Below are 25454 nucleotides of genomic sequence, written 5' to 3'. Positions count from 1 at the left end.
CGAACCCCAGATTTGATCTCCGGAGCCTCATGGATGAGCAAAATTCATCCGATTCGGTTGAAATTTGGTACGTGGTGTAAGTATATGGTCTCTAACAAGTATGCACAAATTGGTCCACATCGGTCCATAATTATATAAAGCCCCCATATAAACCGATCCCCCGATTCGGCTTGCGGAGCCTCTAAGAGAAGCAAATTTCATCCGATCCGGCTGAAATTTGGTACATGATGTTAGCATATGGCCTCAAACACCCATGCAAAAATTGGTCGAAATCGGTCCATAATTATATATAGCACCCATATAAACCGATCCCCAGATTTGACCTCCGGTGCCTTTTGGAGAAGTAATATTCATCCGATATAAACCGATCCCGAGATTTGGTTTTGGAACCTCTTGGAGGAGTACATTTCATCCGAGTCAGTTGAAATTTGGTACATTGTGCTAGTATATGGCCGTTAACAACCATGCCTAACTAGGTCCATATCGGTCTATAGTTACACGCTCACAAAAAATCGCTTCTGTAACATATACTCCCAAACATATTTTGCTTCAAGCATATACATTTTTGGCTATTGCCCAAACATTTATATGTTTGATCTCTTCCAATATATAATATGTTTGAAAGCATATTGGTCTAAACAATATATGTTTGGGTAGTCAATTTCCAAACATTTTGTATTTTTGCATCCAAATTCAATAATGTTGTCTTCCAAAAAACAATATGTTATTATGTGAACATATAATATGTTTGGAAGCATTTTCCACCCAAAAATATTATATGCTTAAAAAAAATTCTCCCAAACAATATTGTGCTCAAAATTTTATTTATTTATTTATATATTTACAATCATAATGAATTATGAAAATAAACAGGTAATATAGGTTCTAACAACATAGGTTTTTGACCTGAATGCTCAAAATTTTGTTTCTGCCTAATTGTATATTCCCCCACATCTTTCTCACTTCCACGAGATTTTTTAGTTCTTAGCACCTTTTTCTGTAATACAAACATTGTAGAAGAAATTATTCAATGGTATGATTATTTTTTATTTTAATTTTACCTTTTGCCGGACGGGGATTCGAACAGCGGACCACACAGTTTGTAAGGATCAAAGAAGTAGCTGATCAATTGCCCAAGGAAAAATAAAATGTTAATTTTGTAATAACAAGCAACAACCACCAACTTAATTCAATATCGCTCCCTGTTAAATAGCGCTCCAAGCTACTAAACACATATATGTTTATAGGCTATTTCTAAATTAATATATGTTTGCATCCAAGCATATTATATTTAAAAACATTTTATGTCCCAAACATAATATGTTCTAACATATTAACATATATGTTCCAAACATGTTATGCTAGTTTATGAACATTATATGCTTGCACTCAAAAATATTGTGTTTAAAAATTTGTGTTCCAAACATATAATGTTTATAGCCAAACATATGAAAAACAGTCTTTTTCATCCGTGTATATATAGCCCTCAGATAAATCGATCCCCAATCACACAAAAATTGGTCAAATATTCAAGTTCATAATTGTATATAGCCCCCATATAAGCGACCCCCATATTTCAATTCTGGCTCCCTATGTACCGTGCAAAAGTCCATATCGATTCGTAATTATTTGTAGACTTAACGTACCTACACATACCTTTTTTGTCTAATATATACCACGTATGGACTAACTCACAATTTAGAAAACGATTTAAGATACCACAACTTAAGTACTTCGATTGTGGATGTCTTTCGTAGAAGTTTCTACGCAATCCATGGTGGAGGGTACATAAGATTCGGCCTGGCCGAACTTTATTTTATTTACTTGTTAATAATGCCCTTCAAAAGAGCCGAATACCATAAATTGCGTAGTGTTGGTTTGTAGTCAAGCCCTTCTGGCTCAACTTTACATATTTTTCATATGCACTTCATTTTTTGTTGCTACGGGTACTTTCAAATTCTCCTACTGTTCCATTTACAACCTCAACTACTAAATAATCAAATCTCCTACAATAATATTCCTTTAGCTGATGTATCACCAAGTCGCCATCATTGATGCTTCTCATGCCACCTTACTATCAATTCATTAGAGGAATATGAACTCTGTACCTAATGGTCATGTCAGCGACATTTTGAAATTTAAGCCTGTTCCATACGATTTGATATTTACGAACAAATTTCTTAATTGCTTCGACAGTCGTCTTATGAAACTCAATATTTATGAGATCTGTTATAGATTGATTAACATCCCGTAGATTACGTTATTAACTATATGAAGAGGGAAATACATATTTATGGGGTATTCCACGGTAAATTTGTAACAAACGTTCCACTTTTAAGATAAGATTATTTACAATACAAAAAATTTCCATCGAAACTTTTCTGAAAGATGATTTTTTCTGAGGAACGAAATTTTAGACAAACATACATCTAAATTTGAAATTTGAGTAACATTGGTTAATAATATTATGTCAAAATTTTAGAAAATCGTGGGATACATACATATGGGAGCCATATCTAAATCTCCACCGATTTCGATAATTCTTTGCAAATATAGTTAGTACTAGTGAAGATTAGATCAAGTCGACTTTGAATAAGACTGCACTGAAAAAAATATTTAAGTGACACCATTTGTCGAAATCGGGTGATACGTATATATGGGAGCTATATCCAAATCTGATTCGATTTCTTCCAAATTCCATAGCGTTCGTCCATGTGCCCACAAACACCTTGTACCAAATTTTATCAAAATTTATTTAATAATTGTGACCGGAATCTTGCGAATAATAAATACATGGACAGACGGATGGACGCCAAGCGCTAGATCGTCCCAGGAAGTGGTTCTGAGTCGATCGGTATATATTTTATGGAGTCTTAGATCAGATCAAAGTTATTATACCCTGACCACTATGTGTTTTAGGGTATAAAAAGTGGAATTTATTTTGTCTAAAATTTCGTTTTGGAGAAAAATATTTTTTTCTTTGCGTGTATAAATCTCTTATGATTTCTTATATCTTGGCCATAAAGATAAAAAATATTAAAAAAATGCTATTTATTTCAGTGTTTTATCTTAAAGCCCTTTTTACTTGAAACAGAGAAAATCAAAACAGATTTGCCATTCTGGGCGAACTAAAGTTCGAAGAAGAGTCACTTCCAAAGATAGATTCAAGATTGTCAACCGAACGAATTAGAATCCTAAAACCGAAGAACAATTTAGACGTTTGTCTTTTGTACTAAGTGTTCATTAGACCACTTTCACAGAAAAAAATTTCCGTAGTTAAACTAACGCTAAATTTAACTAAATTTTATTGCAAAAAAAAATTATTTGTTAGTAGTTAAATTTTATTACTTTTTGCGAAATTTTCCACAGCCCAATGAAATTTTCGTTTTTTTAAGTATGTCTCAAATATTTTATGAACTAAACGTGAGTACAAATTTCAATGGCCGTACACATAAATTCAATATGAACTAAAGCAAATGAAAATTTCCGTACGATTCCCAAAAATAGTAAGAATGAACTACTGTATGGGAGCCACCGTGGTGCAATGGTTAGCATGTTAGGTTAGGTTAGGTTATGTGGCAGCCCGATGTATCAGGCTCACTTAGACTATTCAGTCCATTGTGATACCACAGTGGTGAACTTCTCTCTTATCACTGAGTGCTGCCCGATTCCATGTTAAGCTCAATGACAAGGGACCTCCTTTTTATAGCCGAGTCCGAACGGCGTTCCACATTCCAGTGAAACCACTTAGAGAAGCTTTGAAATCCTCAGAAATGTCAACAGCATTACTGAGGTGGGATAATCCACCGCTGAAAAACTTTTTGGTGTTCGGTCGTAGCAGGAATCGAACCCACGACCTTGTGTATGCAAGGCGGGCATGCTAACCATTGTACCACGGTGGCATGGTTAGCATGCCCGCCTTGCATACACAAGGTCGTGGGTTCGATTCCTGCTTCGACCGAACAACAAAAAGTTTTTCAGCGGTGGATTATCCTACCTCATTAATGCTGGTGACATTTCTGAGGGTTTCAAAGCTTCTCTAAGTGGTTTCACTAGAATGTGGAACGCCGTTCGGACTCGGCTATAAAAGGAGGTCCCTTGTCATTGAGTTTAACATGGAAGCGGGCAGCACTCAGTGATAAGAGAGAAGTTCACCACTGTGGTATCACAATAGACTGAATAGTCTAAGTGAGCATGATACATCGGGCTGCCGCCTAACCTAACCTAACTATTGTATGGTTAAAATGGTCAAGATTTGGTGTTAATGATTTTCTTCTTAACTTTTAGTTAATATTTTCTTCTATTAGAGGGTGTAATTTCGTGAACTGTAGTTAATAAGTACAACAGGGCATAACATTTTCCTGGTTTTAACCAGGGCTGTGGAGTCGATCCCATTTTGCTCGACCCCGACTCCAGCATTTTTCATCAGGTCGACTCCGACTCCGGAGTCGACTCCGGGTAATATAACTAAATCTCATTTTAATACCACTAATTTGTAGTTCTATTGTGGGGGTACTTATTTATGTGTGCAAAAAAAGGTCTTAATTTCACATTAGATGCCAATTAAACTCTATACGTCAAATTTAGGGCAATGTTTAATAAATGAAATAACGCATAATATGAGAAGATACCAACAGTATATGTATTTGTGGACCAAAATTATTGATACTATCTCAAAGCCTTTAAATTTGTCGCGAGCTATATAAAGGTTTATATTCCCATATGCATGAATTTGAATCTGAATCGATTTAGACAAAATTGTATATACTTCTACTAAATCTATGTACTTTAAATTTAAATCTAACGTTATGGGACGTAACACAATTTTAACAAAAAATAAAAATGCAAGGAAAGTCTAAAGTCGGGCGATTATAATATACTCTGCACAACTTTGTATTTAAATCTACATTTTGATAAAATCTCAAATCAGACTTCTACAAAATCTCGGGCAATATTTCGGAAATATTTATAATTGTTTAGACACTTAGCAGTGAGCATCAATGAGCATACAATTTTGGAAAAATTTTTGTCTAGTAATAAAACAAAATTTTGACTAATTTTCTATAGAAATAAAATTTTGGCAAAATTTTTTATAGAAATCAAATTTTGACCAAATATATAGAAATAAAATTTTGAATAAAATTTTTATAGAAATAAAAGTTTGAAAAAGTTATCAATAGAAATACAATTTAAAAACAAGTATATACGGCCGTAAGTTCGGCCAGGCCGAATCTTATGTACCCTCCACCATGGATTGCGTAGGAACTTCTACTAAAGGCTGTCATCCACAATCGAATTACTTGGGTTGTGATAACACTTGCCGATGGCAAGGTATCGTAAAACTTTTTAACACTGTCTTCTAAATTGTAAGTTGGTCCATAAAGGGTATATATTAAACAAAAAAAGGCCGATTAAATACGTATATAATTCAGTTTGACAAAATAAAATGTTGACAAAATGTTCTATAGAAATAAAATGTTGACAAAATTTTCTACAGAAATAAATTTTTTACAAAATTTTCTATAGAAATAAAATTTTGACAAAATTTTCTATAGAAATAAAATGTTGGCAAACATTGTTATAGAAATAAACTTTTTACAAAACTTTCTATAGAAATGAAATTTTGACAAAACTTTCTATAGTAATAAAATTTGACAATTTTTACATGGCTGTTAGAGGCCATATACTAACGAAATGTACCAAATTTCAAACGCATCGGATGACTTTTGCTCCTCCAAGAGGCTCCGGAGGTCAAATCTGGGGATCGGTTTATATGGGAGCTATATATAATTATGGACCGATATGGACCAATTTTTGCATGCTGGTTAGAGACCATATACTAACATCAGGTACCCAATTTCAAACGGATCGGATGAATTTTGCCCCTCCAAGAGGCTCCGGAGGTCAAATCTGGGGATCGGTTTATATGGGAGCTATATATAATTATGGACCGATATGGACCAATTTTTGCATGGTTGTTAGAGACCATATACTAACACCACGTACTAAATTTCAATTGGATCGGACGAATTTTGCTCATCCAAGAGGCTCCAGAGATCAAATCTGGGGATCGGTTTATATGGGAGCTATATATAATTATGGACCGATATGGACCAATTTTTGCATGCTTGTTAGAGACCGTATACTAACATCAGGTACCCAATTTCAAACGGATCGGATGAATTTTGCCCCTCCAAGAGGCTCCGGAGGTCAAATCTGGGGATCGGTTTATATGGGAGCTATATATAATTATGGACCGATATGGACCAGTTTTTGCATGGTTGTTAGAGACCATATACTAACACCACGTACCAAATTTCAATCGGGTAGGATGAAGTTTGCTCCTCCAAGAGGCTCCGGAGGTCAAATCTGGGGATCGGTTTATATGGGAGCTATATATATTTATGGACCGATATGGACCAATTTTTGCATGGTTGTTAGAGACCGTATACTAACATCAGGTACCAAATTTCAACCGGATCGGATGAATTTTGCTGCTCCGGAAGGCTCCGCAAGCCAAATTTGGGGATCGGTTTATATGGGGGCTATACGTAAACGTGGGCCGATATGGCCCATTTTCAATACCATCCGACCTACATCAATAACAACTACTTGTGCCAAGTTTCAAGTCGATAGCTAGTTTCGTTCGGAAGTTAGCGTGATTTCCACAGACGGACGGACAGCCGGACAGACGGACAGACGGACAGACGGACAGACGGACAGACGGACGGACGGACGGACATGCTTAGATCGACTCAGAATTTCACCACGACCCAGAATATATATACTTTATGGGGTCTTAGAGCAATATTTCGATGTGTTACAAACGGAATGACAAAGTTAATATACCCCCATCCTATGGTGGAGGGTATAAAAAATGTGTAGCAAACAAAATCTTGCAAAATTTTCTATAGAAATAAAATTTTGAAAATAACATTTTCTATAGAAACAAAATTTTGACTCAATTTTCTATAGAAATAAAATTAAGACTAAAATTTCTATAGAAAAAAATATTTCTATAGTAATAAAATGTTGAATAAATTTTTTATAGAAATAAAATTTTGACAAAATTTGCTATAGAAATAAAATTTTGACAAAACTTTTTATAGAAATAACATTTTGACAAATTTTTCTATAAAAACAACTTTGAAAAAATTTTCTGTCAATATTCCACATATGTAAAAAAAATAATTTCGGGTATTAAAATGGATCGATCCAGCCCATCTGCTAGTCTAACATTCTAGGAAACATCAAAAGATAGCCGTAATTGGAAGATGATCTTTCATTTACAATCATGTTGTACATTGATCGAATGAATAACGCAATGGAAACTAATTTGCGTAAAAACTTGCTAAGTTACAAAAATGTGAAGTGTTTTAAAAAATTTGGTTTAGCCGGAGTCGGAGTCGAGCAAAATTTTTACGACTCCGACTCCATCAAAATCTTCAGACTCCGACTCCACAGCCCTCGTTTTAACAACGCTTTGGGGGAATCTCAAAATGTGTAGCAAAATTTATTTCAATTTTCGTACGAATTAGTTTATTCTTCCTATAAAACAGTTTACTTTTTTTCGGTGTTTGCAGATATGACGTTTGAAGTCTTTTATAATCACGTCTCAGTCTTCAATAATGAAGCTTTCATGTTGAAATTTTACACAGATTCGTTTTTTTTTTTTGTCTACAAACAGGTTAAGTTCAAAGATGCACTCAAAAAAAAGTGAACTCTCTATTTCACTAAAGCCATATTAACTTTATATTAGTTCAGAGAATCATTATGTTTGGAAAAAGTTTATTTTAGTCAAATAATTTTTTGCGTATGTTAGTTAAATGAACTAAAAAACGGGGAAAAGTTATACACAAATAAAGCATAAAGATTTCCTAATTTCGTATTTCTTACAAAATAGTTTATTATTTCTTTAAATTTGTAAATTTTACCAAAAATGTGTCCATCGTGAACTTCGTATGTCACTAAAGACATTCTTGCAATTTTGAACTCCAAGATTTCTCTTAAAACTATAAAATTTTCTTTAACTACTGAAAAAATTTAGTTATGTCTAATAAATTTTCTTGAATTAGTCGAAAAATATTTACTTATTTTTGCCATATCGGAGTGATGCCAGCGCTTGTAATACCGTTTAGTTAAAATTTTCTAAAAAAGTTCCAAATTTTCTAAAATTAATCGAAAGTTATCTTTCCTGGTGGGTTCACTGTTTTTTCAGTGTGGGCTAGATCGGTTCATATTTCGATATAGCCCCCATATAGACCTTGGAGAGCAATTTGAACAACAACAAAATTTTATTAAAAATCTAAAATCTAATGTAATAAATTTAAAATTTATAATCCATTACGACTGGATGGTCGTAGGTATTTAAGATTCGGTCCAGTCGAACTTTTGGCCGTATAACATATACTTGCGTTTGTACACTGTTAGAAAAATATGTTTTTCATATGTTCCGATATAAACAAAATGTGTTTCGGGCACGATTTTAAACCACAATATATTTAAGTGCGAACATGTAATTTTCCTAAGCTAACACTAAATGTTTGGGACATCTATGTTAATATGTTAGAATATATTATGTTTGGGGCATGAATGTTTCATAAAAATCATATGTGTGAATACAAACATATATAAATTTACAAATTTCAATTAAACATACATATGTTGTGATATTTTATTCAAAGCGACAGAGAGAGTATAGAGAGAAATAGAGATGGAAACCGGGAGAGTTGACGAAAGATATCAATATAACACAGCAAAAGAGTCAAAAGAGAACAATTTCTGTGAAACCGCTTGTATGTTGTTTCGGAAAACTGTTTTATGATAAGGCCAAAAATTTGATATGTTTAAGTCTAAATATTATTTAATTTGAATAAAGAGAATATACATTCTGAACCAAGAGAATAGACATTTGAAAAACAAACAGCTTATGTTTTCGCCTTGAGAGCAGCATTTTATGTATGTGTGGACATATGTTTTGTTTATCATTTTGGCATTATTTTTTTCTTGGTTCGTTAAAAGAAATCAGGGGTCTTCATAAAAATAACGAAAGGGCACTATACTCTTTTTAGAGTCGGGACGGTAAAATGAAATAAGGAGGAAATAGTGAAAAATTACACAGTAAAATGTAAAAAAACAAAGTTTAGTTTCTCTTTATTAAAAAGTAGTCCACGAGGAGTTGACGGACACCCATTAGCGTAACTAGGCAATTTTCCTAGGGGGGGCTATAGCCCCCCTAGCTAAAAATTTATAGACTGAACTTATAGGTTCAATTAATGTTTTATTTCATAAAATTGAATAAAAAACAAGTATATACGGCCGTAAGTTCGGCCAGGCCGAATCTTATGTACCCTCCACCATGGATTGCCTAGGAACTTCTACTAAAGGCTGTCATCCACAATCGAATTACTTGGGTTGCGATAACACTTGCCGATGGCAAGGAATCGTAAAACTTTTTAACACTGTCTTCTAAATTGTAAGTTAGCCCATACGGGGTATATATTAAACAAAAAAAGGCCGATTAAATACGTTTATAATATAGTTTGACAAAATTTTCTATAGAAATGAAAACTTGACAAAATTTTCTATAGAAATAAAATTTTGACAAAATTTTCTATAGAAATAAAAACTTGACAAAATTTTCTATAGAAATAAAATGTTGACAAAATTTTCTATGGAAGTAAAATGTTGACAAAATTTTCTATAGAAATAAAATGTTGACAAAATTTTCTACAGAAATAAATTTTTTACAAAATTTTCTTTAAAAATAAAATTTTGACAAAACTTTCTATGGAAATAAAATTTTGACACAACTTTCTATAGTAAAAAAATTTGACAAAATTTTCTATGGAAATAAAGTTTTGGTAGATTATTTTTGGCGATATGGACCAATTTTTGTGTAATAAGTCATCGGCTATATATAACTAAAGACTGATATTGGCCAATTTTTACATGGCTGTTAGAGGCCATATATTGACAAAATGTACCAAATTTCAGCCGGATCGGATGACTTTTGCTATATATAATTATGGACCGATATGGACCAATTTTTGCATGGTTGTTAGATACCATATACTAACACCATGTACCAAATTTCAACTGGATCGGATGAATTTCGCTCCTCCAAGAGGCTCCTGAGGTCAAATCTGGGGATCGGTTTATATGGGAGCTATATATAATTATGAACCGATATGGACCAATTTTTGCATGGTTGTTAGAGACTATATACTAACACCACGTACTAAATTTCAATTGGATCGGATGAATTTTGCTCCTCCAAGAGGCTCCGGAGTTCAAATCTGGGGATCGGTTTATATGGGAGCTATATATAATTATGAACCGATATGGACCAATTTTTGCATGGTTGTTAGAGGCCGTATACTAACATCAGGTACCAAATTTCAACAGGATCGGATGAATTTTGCCCCTCCAAGAGGCTCCGGAGGTCAAATCTGGGGATCGGTTTATATGGGGGCTATATATAATTATGGACCGATATGGACCAATTTTTGCATGGTTGTTAGAGACCGTATACTAACATCCGGTACCACATTTCAACCGGATCGGATGAATTTTTCCCCTCCAAGAGGCTCCGGAGGTCAAATCTGGGGATCGGTTTATATGGGGGCTATATATAATTATGGACCGACATGGACCAATTTTTGCATGGGTGTTAGAGACCGTATACTAAGACCACGTACTAAATTTCAACCGGATCGGATGAATTTTGCTCCTCCAAGAGGCTCCGGTGGTCAAATCTGGGGATCGGTTTATATGGGAGCTATATATAATTATGGACCGATATGGACCAATTTTTTCATGGTTGTTAGAGGCCATATACTAACATCAGGTACCAAATTTCAACCGGATCGGATGAATTTTGCTGCTCCGGGAGGCTCCCCAAGCCAAATTTGGGGATCGGTTTATATGGGGGCCGATATGGCCGATTTTCAATACCATCCGACCTACATCAATAACAACTACTTGTGCCAAGTTTCAAGTCGATAGCTTGTTTCGTTCGGAAGTTAGCGTGATTTCCACAGACGGACGGACAGCCGGACAGACGGACAGACGGACAGACGGACAGACGGACGGACGGACGGACATGCTTAGATCGACTCAGAATTTCACCACGACCCAGAATATATATACTTTATGGGGTCTTAGAGCAATATTTCGATGTGTTACAAACGGAATGACAAAGTTAATATACCCCCATCCTATGGTGGAGGGTATAATTAGACATCAAAATAACTCGACAATTAATTTATAATAAAGCAACTAAAAGTAGTTCCACACTTTTCCCAGCAAAAAAATTGTGAGTTGTTCTAAAGGCACAACTTTAAAAGCATTTCCAAAAATGTCCTCAATTATTTTAACTACACAGGAAGTTTTTTTACTTCATTTTTTTCATATTTTAATGTGTAATTTTTTGTTTTCTATTTTTTTAAATAGTTTAAAAAAAGAGTAAGAATAAATAAATTGGTACAAATTATTCAAATTTTGCCATAAAACTGCTAAATCCATTATAGAAAAATCGATACTTTTGGAAATTATTCGAAGAAAAACGTTCCAAACAAGCGTCAGAATGCATTAAAAATCATAAAAACAATAAAAAAATTATTTATTTGGGAAAATATCACAAAATTTTTTAATTCACATTCAAAACACTGAATTCGGATCTCACCTTAAAAAGTGATGCAAATTCATTGCAACGGCTGTTGAAACGGTGGACATTTGTCCTATGACAAGCTCATATTACATTCATTGCTTCTCCGCCAATTTTGCACCACTTCTACACCCAAAAAGAACATTTCACTACTTTTTTGGCGACGCTTTTTCGCAGCATTATTAAGATATCAATTTATGAAAGAATAGTTTTAATATCAATTACTATTTTTTTAATTAAATTGACTAAACTAAATCAATCAAAAGGTCAACCACAGCTTTATTTCAGAAATATCTGACTTCAAACATTGTCATCGGCAACTGCTACCACAACCCAAGTAATTCGATTGTTCATGAAAGTCTTTAGCGGAACTTTGGGCGATTGTATATACTTGTTTAGTTGTTAAAAAAATTAAAAAAAAAACTATTGACATTTATTGAAAAATGGAAAATCATAAATAGAGTTTCAAATTCTGGGGGGGGGGCTAAAATTTTTCTGGGGGGGTCTAAGCCCCCTCCCCAGAGGCCTTCCTATGCTTATGCGGACACCATCAAATATAAAAGCGGGCATTAAGTTCGACTTTTACAGCTAAAACAATTTAAAAAGTTTATTTTCTTTAAAATGAATTATTAAAGAAAAATAAAAGGAATTTTAGAGCGATGGTGTTAAATGCTAGTAAAAAACTGTTCACTCCTAAATAAATTTATGTTTATATTATAAAATTATGTATGTATGTTTATACTCGACTCCACGTTCTTCTTTTGTTAGTTTTTGAATTCCTTCCAAATTTTAAAGTTTTGTACAAAAACAGTTTTTTATTACAAGATTGTTATTTTTGCAATAAAAAATAATATTTTATCCAAAAATCATTCAATTTCGTTTATATCAAGCACTGTTACTGACTATAAATCTTTAATAACGCACATTTCGATGTTTCATTTAAAAAAATTAATATAGTATAAATATAAATGTGTAAATTAAAAAACAAAAAAAAAACAAACAAAAAAAAAATGTTCGGTCGGAGCAGGGATTGAACCCACGACCCTTTGCATGCAAGGCAGACATGCTAACCACTGCTCCACGTGGCAAACAAATGTATGTTTCTGTTAAATAATGTTATGTTTGCATGGGCTCGTGGGCGCTGCAAACTATGCTATATAAATGTAACTTAAAACGATAATTATCTACTGGTGACTATAACAGCTACGTAGCCCAGTGGATAGTGTGTTGGCTTACAAACTGTATGGTCCTCGGTTCGATTCTCCGTGCAGGCGAAAGGTAAAATTTAGAAAATTTATAAAAGTGAATAATTTCTTCAACATTATTTGTATTACAGAGAAAGGTGCCAATAACTAAAAAATTTCGTGGAAGTGAAAATTACGAGTATGTTAGGGAATGAGCACAATCGTGTTTGGGAAAAATTCTTCCAAGCATATAATATTTTTGGCTCAAAATGCTTCCAAACATATAATATGTTCACATAAAACAAACATATTAATGTTTCGGCAGTATGCAATAATATATGTGCTTCCTGCAAAATATGTTTGGAACATATGTTAAAGAAGCGATTTTTTTTGAGGGTGTAGGAATACCCCATATAGTGTTCAAAACGCCATATCACAATCATCAAATGATGTTAAAAACAAACACCAATCTTTAAATAAACGGAAAACATGAAACATCATTGCGAAGATCATTTTCTTTTTGGTGGTTTCGGAGCGGGGTGGTGGTCACATGAAAACTGGAAGCTCTCATGCTGCCATCTATGGTCGATACATCAATTACGACGTTCAACACATTCAATATCCAAATACTACTCAAATTATCGCAGAAATCTCTGTAAAAACCGGTAGGTTTATACGCGGATGTCTATGAAATGTACAATAATATGTTGTCGTACATGTAATCTTAAGTTTTCAACGAAGTTGTTGGGACAAGTTTATGTTTGGAATCATCCAGCTTATGGTCCGTTTTTCTCCACCACTTTCTCCGGATTTCCACTATGATCACATGAAACTATACATTGCAACCAAAGATGCAAGATATTCCATATCTTCTCTTCATAAATATCTCAGAGTATGCAATAAATTTCCCCTTTCTGTCATTATGGGTTTCTTTTAGATTCGTTGAAATCAATCACAAATCGTTGATGCAGAATCAAACACAAATGACATGAAACAGAGTTCATTGGCATCGATTTATGGTAGATTTACTGCCAATGGTTTTTGGGGGAAATAGTTTTTTTTTTTAAGCATTTACATAATGGTCATTGAGGAAGTCATAAATATTAAAGTATAGCATTTTGATTTATATATGGGCATTCGATTGATTGAACACTTAAAAGTCACCACAGAACCTTTAAAAGTTTTAAAAAGTCTCAGTCGATCTAGCGATGTCCGCCCTTCCATTTGTTGACATCATGGTTGACACAAGTAGTTGTTACTGATGTAGGATATCGGACGGACCATATGGGACCATTTTTAGGTATAGCTTCATGTAACTGGTCCCCATATCCCAGCAAAAAAAAAGAAAAAAACTTCCAAAAAAGTAGTTTGGATCCCCAATTTGTTATCCGGAAGTAGTGCAAACTTCTATCACCTCCAATTAATTCTACATGGGCTTGTCATAGGACGGAAGTACTCCGTTTTTGGATCCTTTGCATTGCTTCAGAAGTTGTGTTCATTTGGACGGAGAAATTTAAAAAACTAAAAAAACAAAAATCTTTTTTCCAATTTCCAATTTCAAATTTTTATTTTTATCAATATTGTTTGTTACACTTTTATTTTTATACCCTCCATCATAGGATGGGGGTATATTAACTTTGTCATTCCGTTTGTAACACATAGAAATATTGCTCTAAGACCCCATAAAGTATATATATTCTGGGTCGTGGTATAGCCCCCATATAAAGGGACCCTCAGGATTGGCTTGTGGAGCCTCTAACAGAAGCATATTTCATCCGATCCTGCTGAAATTTAGTATATGGTGTTGGTATATGGTCTCTAACAACCATGCAAAAATTGGTTCACATCGGTCCATAATTATATATAGCCCCCATATAAACCCATCCCCAGATTTGGCTTGCGGAGCCTCAAAGAGAAGAAAATTTCATCCGATCCGGCTGAAATTTGATACATGATGTTGGTATATGGTCTCTAACAACCATGCAAAAATTGGTCCATATCGGTCCATAATTATATATAGCCCCCATATAAACCGATCCCCAGATTTGGCTTGCGAAGTCTCCAAGAGAAGCAAATTTCATCCAATCCGGTTGTAATTTGGAACATGGTGTTAGTATATGATCTTTAACAACCGTGCCAGAATTGGTCCATATCGGTCCATAATTATATATAGCCCTCATATAAAACGTTCTCCAGATTTGACCTCCGGAGCCTCTTGGAAGAGCAAAATTCATCCGATCCGGTTCAAATTAGGAACGTGGTGTCAGTATATGGTCGCTAACAACCATATCAAAATTGGTCCAATCACACAAAAATTGGTCCATATCGGTTCATAATCATGGTTGCCACTAGAGCCAAAAATAATCTACCAAAATTTTATTTCTAGAGAAAATTTTGTTAAAATTTTATTGAATTCATAATAAAATTTTCATCATTGTCAAAAATTTTTTTTATAGAAAATTTTGTCATAATTTTATTTCTCTAGAAAATTTTGTTCAAATTTTATTCGGTTTATAATCATGGTTGCCACTCGAGCCAAAAATAATCTACCAAGATTTTATTTCTATACAAAATTTTGTTAAAAGTTCATTTCTATAGAAAATTTTGTTAAAATTTTATTTCTGTAGAAATTTTTGTCAAAATTTTCTTTCTATAGAAAATTTTGTCAAAATTTTTATTTCTATAGAAAATTTTGTGAAAATTTTATTTCTATAGAAAATTTTGTTAAAATTTTATTTCTGTAGAAAATTTTGTCAAAATTTTATGTCTACTTTCTCAAACTGAATTATATACGTATTGGATCGATCTTTTTTAATTTAATATATACCACGTATGGACTTACATACAATTTAGAAGATGGTGTTAGGAGGTTTTAAGATACCTTGCCATCGGCAAGCGTTACCGCAACTTAAGTAATTCGATGGCAGTGTTTAGAAGAAGTTTCTACGCAATCCATGATGGAGGGTACATAAGCTTCGGCCTGGCCGAACTTACGGCCGTATATACTTGTTCTATTATCTAATTCCTACAAATTGAAAAACTTCTTCGCTTCAACCGGGGGTTGCACCTGCGTCTGTTGAAACCATAACAGAGCGCTTTCGTACACTCAGCCACAAACGCCATTGAACACGATGCATCAAAACGTCAATTCAAGTGTTTGTGATATGAACCTAATACGACACCTCGGCATGACATTCTAACTACTTCCTGAGATGTTTTTATACCCTCCACCATAGGATGGAGGGTGTATTAACTTTGTCATTCCGTTTATAACACATCGAAGTATTGCTCTAAGACCCCAGAAAGTATATATATTCTGGATCGTGGTGAAATTCTGAGTCGATCTGAGCATGTCCGTCCGTCTGTTGAAATCACGCTAACTTCCGAACAAAACAAGCTATCGACTTGAGACTTGACACAAGTAGTTTTTATTGATGTAGGTCGGATGGTATTGCAAATGGGCCATATCGGTCCACTTTTACGTATAGCTTCCATATAAACGGATCCCCAAATTTGGCTTTCGGAGCCTCTAAGAGAAGCAAATTTCATCCCATCCGGCTGAAATTTGGTACAAGGTGCTAGTATATGGTCTCTAACAACCATGCAAAAATTGGCCCACATCGGTCCATAATTATATATAGGCCCCATATAAACCAATCCCAAGATTTGGCTTGCGGAGCCTCTAAGAGAAGAAAATTTCATCAGATCCGGCTGAAATTTGGTACATGGTGTTACCATATGGTATCTAACAACCATGCAAAAATTTGTCCACATCGGTCCATAATTATATATAGCCCCCATATAAACCGATCCCCCGATTTGCCCTGCGGAGCCTCTAAGAGAAGCAAATTTCAACCGATCCGGCTGAAATTTGGTACATGATGTAAGTATATGATCTCTAATGACCATGCAAAAATTGGTCAACATCGGTCCATAATTATATATAGCCGCCATATAAACCGATCGCCAGATATGACCTCCGGAGCCTCTTGGAAGACCAAAATTCATCTGATTCAGTTCAAATTTGGTACGTGGTGTTAATATATGGCCTCAAACACCCATGCAAAAATTGGTCGAAATAGGTCCATAATTATATATAGGCCCCATATAAACCGATTCCCAAATTTGACCTCCGGAGCCCATTGGAAGAGCAAAATTCATCCGATTCTGTTGAAATTTGGTACGTGATGTTAGTATATTGTATCCAAGAACCATGCAGGAATTGGTTCATATCAGTTCATAATTATATATAGCTCCCATATAAACCGATCCCCAGATTTAGCTTGCTGAGCCTCTAAGAAAAGCAAATTTCATCCGATTCGGTTGAAATTTGGTACATTGTGCTAGTATATGGCCGTTAACAACCATGCCTAACTAGGTCCATATCGGTCTATAGTTATATATATTCCTCAGATAAATCGATCCCCAATCACACAAAAATTGGTCCATATCAAGTTCATAATTGTATATAGCCCCCACATAAGCGACCCCCATATTTCAATTCTGGCTCTCTACGTATCGTGCAAAAAGTCCATATCGATTCGTAATTATTTGTAGACTTACCTATACATAACTTTTTTGTCTAATATATACCACGTATAGACTAACTCACAATTTAGAAAACGATGTTAAGAAGTTACCACAACCCAAGTAATTCGATTGTGGATGACGTTCTTTCGTAGAAGTTTCTACGCAATCCATGGTGGAGGGTACATATGATTCGGCCTGGCCGAACTTACGGCCGTATATACTTTTTTTTTTTTTACTTTTTATACCCTCCACCATAGGATGGGGGTATATTAACTTTGTTATTCCGTTTGTAACATATCGAAATATTACTCTAAGACACCATAAAGTAAAGGGTGATTCTTTTGAGGTTAGGATTTTCATGCATTAGTATTTGACAGATCACGTGGGATTTCAGACATGGTGTCAAAGAGAAAGATGCTCAGTATGCTTTGACATTTCATCATGAATAGACTTACTAACGAGCAACGCTTGCAAATCATTGAATTTTATTACCAAAATCAGTGTTCGGTTCGAAATGTGTTTCGCGCTTTACGTCCGACAAATTTTGTTCAGCGATGAGGCTCATTTCTGGTTGAATGGCTACGTAAATAAGCAAAATTGCCGCATTTGGAGTGAAGAGCAACCAGAAGCCGTTCAAGAACTGCCCATGCATCCCGAAAAATGCACTGTTTGGTGTGGTTTGTACGCTGGTGGAATCATTGGACCGTATTTTTTCAAAGATGCTGTTGGACGCAACGTTACGGTGAATGGCGATCGCTATCGTTCGATGCTAACAAACTTTTTGTTGCCAAAAATGGAAGAACTGAACTTGGTTGACATGTGGTTTCAACAAGATGGCGCTACATGCCACACAGCTCGCGATTCTATGGCCATTTTGAGGGAAAACTTCGGAGAACAATTCATCTCAAGAAATGGACCGGTAAGTTGGCCACCAAGATCATGCGATTTGACGCCTTTAGACTATTTTTTGTGGGGCTACGTCAAGTCTAAAGTCTACAGAAATAAGCCAGCAACTATTCCAGCTTTGGAAGACAACATTTCCGAAGAAATTCGGGCTATTCCGGCCGAAATGCTCGAAAAAGTTGCCCAAAATTGGACTTTCCGAATGGACCACCTAAGACGCAGCCGCGGTCAACATTTAAATGAAATTATCTTCAAAAAGTAAATGTCATGGACCAATCTAACGTTTCAAATAAAGAACCGATGAGATTTTGCAAATTTTATGCGTTTTTTTTTTTTTAAGTTATCAAGCTCTTAACAAATCACCCTTTATATAGGCGATCCCCAATCACACAAAAATTGGTCCTTATCGGTTCATAATCATGGTTGCCTCTCGAGCCATAAATAATCTACCAAAATTTTATTTTTATAGAAAACATTGTCAAAATGTTATTTCTATAGAAAATTTTGTCAAAATTTTATTTCTATAGAAAATTTTGTCAAAATTTTATTTCTATAGAACATTTTGTCAAAATTTTATTTCTATGGAAAATTTTGTCAGAATTTTATTTCTATAGAAAATTTTATCCAAATTTTATTTCTATAGAAAATTTTTTCCAAATTTTACTTCTATAGAAAATGTTGTCAAAATTTTATTTTGTCAAAATTTTATTTCTATAGAAACTGCCTGAATTTATTCTGATAATTGGTTGATAGTTTTGCTGCAAGTAGAGGATGCTGATGAGGAATGTGGTAATTCCGAAACGTGCGTCCATCCAACCATCTTGCAGTCTATAGGGCTTTGCCCAAATAAATTTGACAAACATTCTTTTCCTCTGTTGGTTAAGCTACTCTTGTAGTTTAATCAATGTATGGTTTTAAGCTGAAATAAAAAACAACAACAAATTTTATTTCTATAGAAAATTTTGTCAAAATTTTATTGCTATGGAAAATTTTGTCAAAATTTTATTGCTATAGAAAATTTTGTCAAAATTTTATTTCTATAGAAAATTTTGTCAAACTGAATTATATACGTAACATATTTAATCGGCTTTTTTTTTTGTTTAATACCCCGTATGGACTAACTTACAATTGAGAAGACGGTGTTAAGAAGTTTTAAGATACCTTTCCATCGGCAAGTGTTACAGCAACACAAGTAATTTGATTGTGGATGACGGTCTTTAGTACAAGATTCTATGCAATCCATGGTGGAGGTTACATAAGATTCGGCCTGGCCGAACTTACGGCCGTACACAGAAAAAAATTTCCGTAGTTAAACTAACACTGAATTTAACTTATTTTTATTGGAAAAAAATTATTTGCTAGTAGTTAAATTTTATTATTTTTTCGAAATTTTCCACAGCTTAATGAAATTTTGCTTTTTTTAAGTATGTCTCAAAAATTTTATGAACTAAACGTGGGTATAAAGTTCAATGACCGCACACATAAGTTCAATATGAACTAAAGCAAAAGAAGATTTTCGTACGATTCCCAAAAATAGTAAGAATGAACTACTGTATGGTTAAAATGGTCATGGTTTGGCGCCAATGATTTTCTTCTTTGCTTTTAGTTAATTTTTTCTTCTATAAGAGGATGTAATTTCGAGAATTGCAGTTAAAAAGTACAACAGTGCATTAAATTTTCCCGGTTTTAACAACGCTTTGTGTAAATCTCAAAATGGGAGTAAAATTTAGTTCAATTTTCGTGCGAGGTAGTTCATTCTTCCTATAAAAAAGTTTACTTTTCATCGGTGTATATACTTGTTTGTAATAAAAATATTTTAAAAATAAAATGACATTTTTTAATTGTCCTTACAAATTCGAAATTTTACAAAACATATTCCTAATAGAAAGAATTTTCTTTTATTCATACGTATGCTTAAAAGCAATTTTTTTCCTACACTCAGAGAAGAGTGAACCCATTAGCGAGTTATTTTTAACTAACCAGTGTTAATATTGAACTTCGTATGTCACTAAAGAAGCATATACCCATAGTAAGTTCAACATTTTCCTATAGGTTAGTACGTTGTTTTAACTTTTGTCAAGTTTAAATTTAACTTTTCAGAAGTAAAAAATTAACCAAATAATACATTTTTTGAAAACAAAAAAAATTATTGTTCGGGATTTCCTAGACCATCTGGTGACTTGCAGCAAGGAGACCTCAAGGGGGAGGATCCCAATTTCTACATGTTATATTATATTTAGTACAAACCACTTACTCTTCTGTAGTACAAATCTTCTAGAATCCTTTATTAGATTTTATTTTTATCATTTTATAAAAATTTACCTTTTGTCCGGACGGAGGATCGAACCGCGTACCATCAGTTTTCTAACTAAACACACTATCCACTGGGCCACTTAGCTCTTACACTCATCAACAACCAAATGTTACTTTGTTTATTCTTTTCTTGCTTGGCTGCATGTATTCATTAACACATACAGTCAAGGGTGTCTATTTTTAGAAACACCACACCAGCACATGTTTCGGAGACGAACTATCGCCTAGAAGTAGATTCACTCAACGGTTGTTAGAATTGACATTCATCGTTAGTTTATTTATACTAAAAATGGAAATTTCGTGTCCAACTAGACTTCGTAATATTGCACAGTAAAAGTTCAGTAACGCTGAGAAACTTCTTCGTATGTTGGAGAAAATACGTACTCGCTATTATTATATTTGCTTCAGTCCATTTACGAACCCATTGGGAGTTCTTAACCATTTTGCTGGTAATGGCCGTAAGTTCAATTTACTTCCACTGAGTTAATTTTGTTCATCAATAGTTAAATTTAACTAACTGTGAGTAAAATTTTGAACTACTCAATATTATGAAATTTACTTGTAGTTACGACGTTAAATTTTCTGAGTGTATAAGCAAAACGTATATAAGAAAACAAGTTGTGTTTTTTTTCTGACATTCTTATATCGGTTAACAAAATGTAATTGTAATGGGGTACCTTCTTCAGCACATATAAGCAGACAAATTTAGGTTTCCTAGAAAGAAGACATCACGACCTTTCTAACGATGTATATAAGTCTACCAATCCGTTCCAAGTTAGACAGTTCTACTGAAGACAATATAGAACAAACATTAAACTTAGCAAACAAATATGCATTATCCAATCTTCGTTATGAAAGTACAAACCCTGACCTGCATTTTTATACCCACCACCATAGAATGGTGATGGGGGTATAATAAGTTTGTCATTCCGTTTGTAACACATCGAAATATCGATTTCCGACTATATAAAGTATATATATTCTTGATCAGGGAGAAATTCTAAGACGATATAACGATGTCCGTCTGTCCGTCTGTCTGTCTGTCTGTTGTAATCACGCTACAGTCTTCAATAATAAAGCAATCGTGCTGAAAATTTGCACAATCTCGTCTTTTGTCTGCAGGCAGGTCAAGTTCGAAGATGGGTTATATCGGTCCAGGTTTTGATATAGTCCCCATATAAACCGACCTCCCGATTTGGGGTCTTGGGCTTATAGAAATCGTAGTTTTTATCCAATTTGCCTGAAATTTGAAATCTGGACGTATTTTATGACCATAAAGAGGCGTGCCAAAAATGGTGAGTATCGGTCCATGTTTTGGTATAGCCCCCATATAGACCGATCTCCCGATTTTACTTCTTGGGCTTATAGAAACCGCAGTTTTTATTCAATTTACCTGAAATTGGAAATCTAGAGGTATTGTAGGACCACAAATACGTGTGCCAAAAATTGTAAGTATCGGTCCATATTTTGGTATAGCCCCCATATAGACCGATGTCCCGATTTTACTTCTTGGGCTTATAGAAACCGCAGTTTTTATTTAGTTTACCTGAAATTGGAAATCTAGAGGTATTGTAGAACCACAAATACGTGTGCCAAAAATTGTGAGTATCGGTCCATGTTTTGGTATGGTCCCCATATAAAACGACCTCCCGATTTGGGGTCTTGGGCTTATATAAACCGTAGTTTTTATCCAATTTGTCTGAAATTGGAAATCTAGGGGTATTTTCGGACCATACAGAGGTGTGCTGAAAATGGTGAGTATCGGTCCATATTTTGGTATAGCCCCCATATAGACCGATTTCCCGATTTTACTTCTTGGGCTTCTAGAATCCGAAGTTTTTATCCTATTTGCCTGAAATTGGGAATCTAGAGGTATTTTCGGGTCATAAAGAGGTGTGCCGGAAACGGTGAGTATCGGTCCATGTTTTAGTATAGCCCCCATAAGAACGATCTCCCGATTTAACTCCTTGGGTTTCTAGAAACGTAATTTTTATCTGATTTGCCTGAAATTGTAAATATTCTGGTATTTTAGGCTCGGTCCATTTGGTAATGCTTCCATATAGACCGACTTCACTTGAATTGCTTGAAACTCAATGTAAAATTTCCAGATTTTACTTCTACAGATTTAAGATCTCAAATCAAGACGTTATTTTATAATTTTCTTGCACACTTACAAGAGATGTTAATGATTCCTCTAAAACTCAAACAAAAATGGTTCTTATAAATCCAGAATCTGATATAGTCCTCATAGGTGAAATCTTTAAATTTATCTTCGGGAAGTGTCCTCAAGCCCTCCTAAAATTTCAAAGGAAACCCTAATATTTGGTTCATGGTGGTGGGTATTTAAGGTTCGGCCCGGCCGAACTTAGTGCTGTATATACTTGTTCATTTTAAATTAAGTTTATAACTTTTTTCTTACGAGCACATTCTCTAAAGCACTTTGCTGAACTATACATTCAAGAAAAAATTCAATAACAAAGAGTTTTTTTGTATCACCAAGAGTTTTTTGTATCAAGTTTACAATTTTCACAAGTTCAAAAATTGATTTTATGCGTCAGATTTCGGTCATTTGGCCGAAATAGTGCAGCTATCAAAACTGTTCAAAACTGCAGCGATCAAAACTGTTCAATATGAATTGAAACTGTGAATCAATATTTTTTTATTTGGAAATGTAAAAAATATCAATTATTTTTTAAATGGGTTGATTAAATAATTCATTGAATCCGATTCCAAATTCAATTAAGTGTTTTATGTAGAAAAAATTTTGTGCGTACGTGATGATACTATATTTCTACTAACAATCATGAAAAACTGGCCTATAATTATATAAAGCCCCATATAAGCCAATCCGAAAATTTTCATTTTCTGAAGGAAGCTAAAATTTTCCTCCATGTTCCGATATTCGGAATCTCAAATTGTAAGAATTTAGTTTTCTTATTAAGAAAAAAATGAGATACTATTGCACTTAAAATCAATTTGTATTTCAACTTGTTATCAAAGAGAACTATGCTAAAATTAAAATTTTTATGTTTTAGGGTTAAGAAAATATCGCCAAACGAAAATCTTGCGATTTTCGATTACGAATGTCGGAACATACCCCATAGTTGTAATAAAGAAAATTTCATTGGGCTGGGAAAAATGTATTAAAAATTTTTAAAAATACACTTAAACAAAATATTTTTTTTCTTTAAATAAAAATAAATTAAGTTAACAACGGACCTTTTTCTATGCATACATATATCGATAATTTGTTATTAAGAGTGTGTGTGTTTTCGTCGATCATCATATAAATACCATCAATATAATTGAAGCCTCTAATTGAAGTTGTGATCAATATTAAAGAAAGGACCACAAGGAGATGGACTATATGATCCATCTATAAACTCTTTTCAAATTGCCTAAAAATGGTATATTAGTGGTCTAGGAACTCCTCTGTACAGCCTAAATCACATCAACAATATTGGAAATATTTTGCATTAATGTTCGTCACTTCAAGCTTACCATTAATTTTTCGTGATATGTTGGTGGACAATGCAGCATCATGTTTTAAGTGATAGTTGCTTAAATCCCTTGTTGCTGGTGACATCATAACCACGGTGATATAAAGCAGGAAGTTGTTGATGATAATTAAATTTAAATGGAATTTCATGGTTGGCATTTTTATTAATATTTAAATTTTGTATAATAAAGATTTCAACACAGCTTATTTATAATAACTTTTTTTTTTCACAAAATGTGTAATTGCTTTTCTCTTTTTATTTCTCTATTTTCAAATGCTTATTAAAATTTCCGCTTTTTTTTACTACCGGACACCACAAAAATGTAACATCCTGATTTGCAACTTTTGTTTTCTTTTCGTTTTGGTATAGCGAATTATATTTGTGGTCTTCCAAAAACACCTAGACACGATACCGGATTGCGGCTTAAGCTGAGGAAAATCCTCCGCTGGCGTTTATAACTCGAAGCATTTGCAAGCAGTAATTTCGAACGATTGTTTTGCAATGAAAAGTGAAAACTTGTTACTCGTCACTCACTCACTTTTGTACTTGAAGCCAAAGCCAGCACTCATTTGTACGACTGTCTGGGTTCTAATGGATAAAAATAGTTTTATATGTACGTGTTTGATGAGACGACGATGGGAGACGAACCGAAAGTTGTGCTAGCTCATTGTAATTACATTTGTAATAGAGTCAACAACTATTGAGGGCGCCAAAATCACAAAGAGAACCGAAAGTGTGTTTGTATGCCATACATATATAAGAGAATATAGAAATACAATGGTTAAACTCTTTAAAATGAACACTGAGGTTCATTTTACTTTTAAGGAAGAGAGAACGTGCGAAGAGAATCTCTACAAATGTGCTTGTAAGAGCATAGCCATTGAATTTTATGAATGAAATTTGTATCTCGTATTGTACACTTTCAGTTTCATTTGCCGGAAACAGCTGTTTGTAGTTTCAATGCGCCAACAACCGGTTGCACTGTATGTAGTTTCATTTCATTTTGTGATTTCTAGTAATAGAGGTTAAGTAAATGTTTCTTTGTAATGGGTTGTAAATTTTAGTTTATGAGAATTATCACTTTTAATTATTGTGTTATTACCTTTATTTGAAGTATATGTTGTGGATAGTATGTGGACCATTACATTGAAGAATCATATCTATACAACCCAGGGAACAAACTTCTAGCTGACTTCATTGTTAAGCATTATGAGGTTCAAGTACCTTGCTGATTTCGAGAGGACTTGGGAGTTCTTTTGGATTCCAAACTAAAGGGTGATACGATCAAAATTTGGTCAATATAAACTTGACGTATTTATTTCAATTTTGCATTTAAAAACCCTGAACACCCTTCAT

At 34.0% G+C, this 25454-nt stretch overlaps 1 protein-coding gene across 1 annotated transcript in view; it reads right to left on the bottom strand.

The window, feature by feature from the left end:
* The window catches only part of LOC142230156 (uncharacterized), a 99389-nt gene extending 74704 nt beyond the window's left edge, over window positions 1-24685 (bottom strand). The window contains exon 1 of the mRNA XM_075300785.1: window positions 24100-24685. Coding sequence (XP_075156900.1) covers window positions 24100-24256 — 157 coding nt within the window. The 5' untranslated portion in view covers window positions 24257-24685. The remainder of the gene's footprint in view (window positions 1-24099) is intronic.
* Between the last annotated feature and the right edge of the window lie 769 nt (window positions 24686-25454).

The sequence above is a fragment of the Haematobia irritans genome, chromosome 3 (assembly GCF_050003625.1).
Source record: "Haematobia irritans isolate KBUSLIRL chromosome 3, ASM5000362v1, whole genome shotgun sequence".
NCBI classification, from domain to species: domain Eukaryota; kingdom Metazoa; phylum Arthropoda; class Insecta; order Diptera; family Muscidae; genus Haematobia; species Haematobia irritans.
This window is presented reverse-complemented; position numbering and strand designations above follow the sequence as displayed.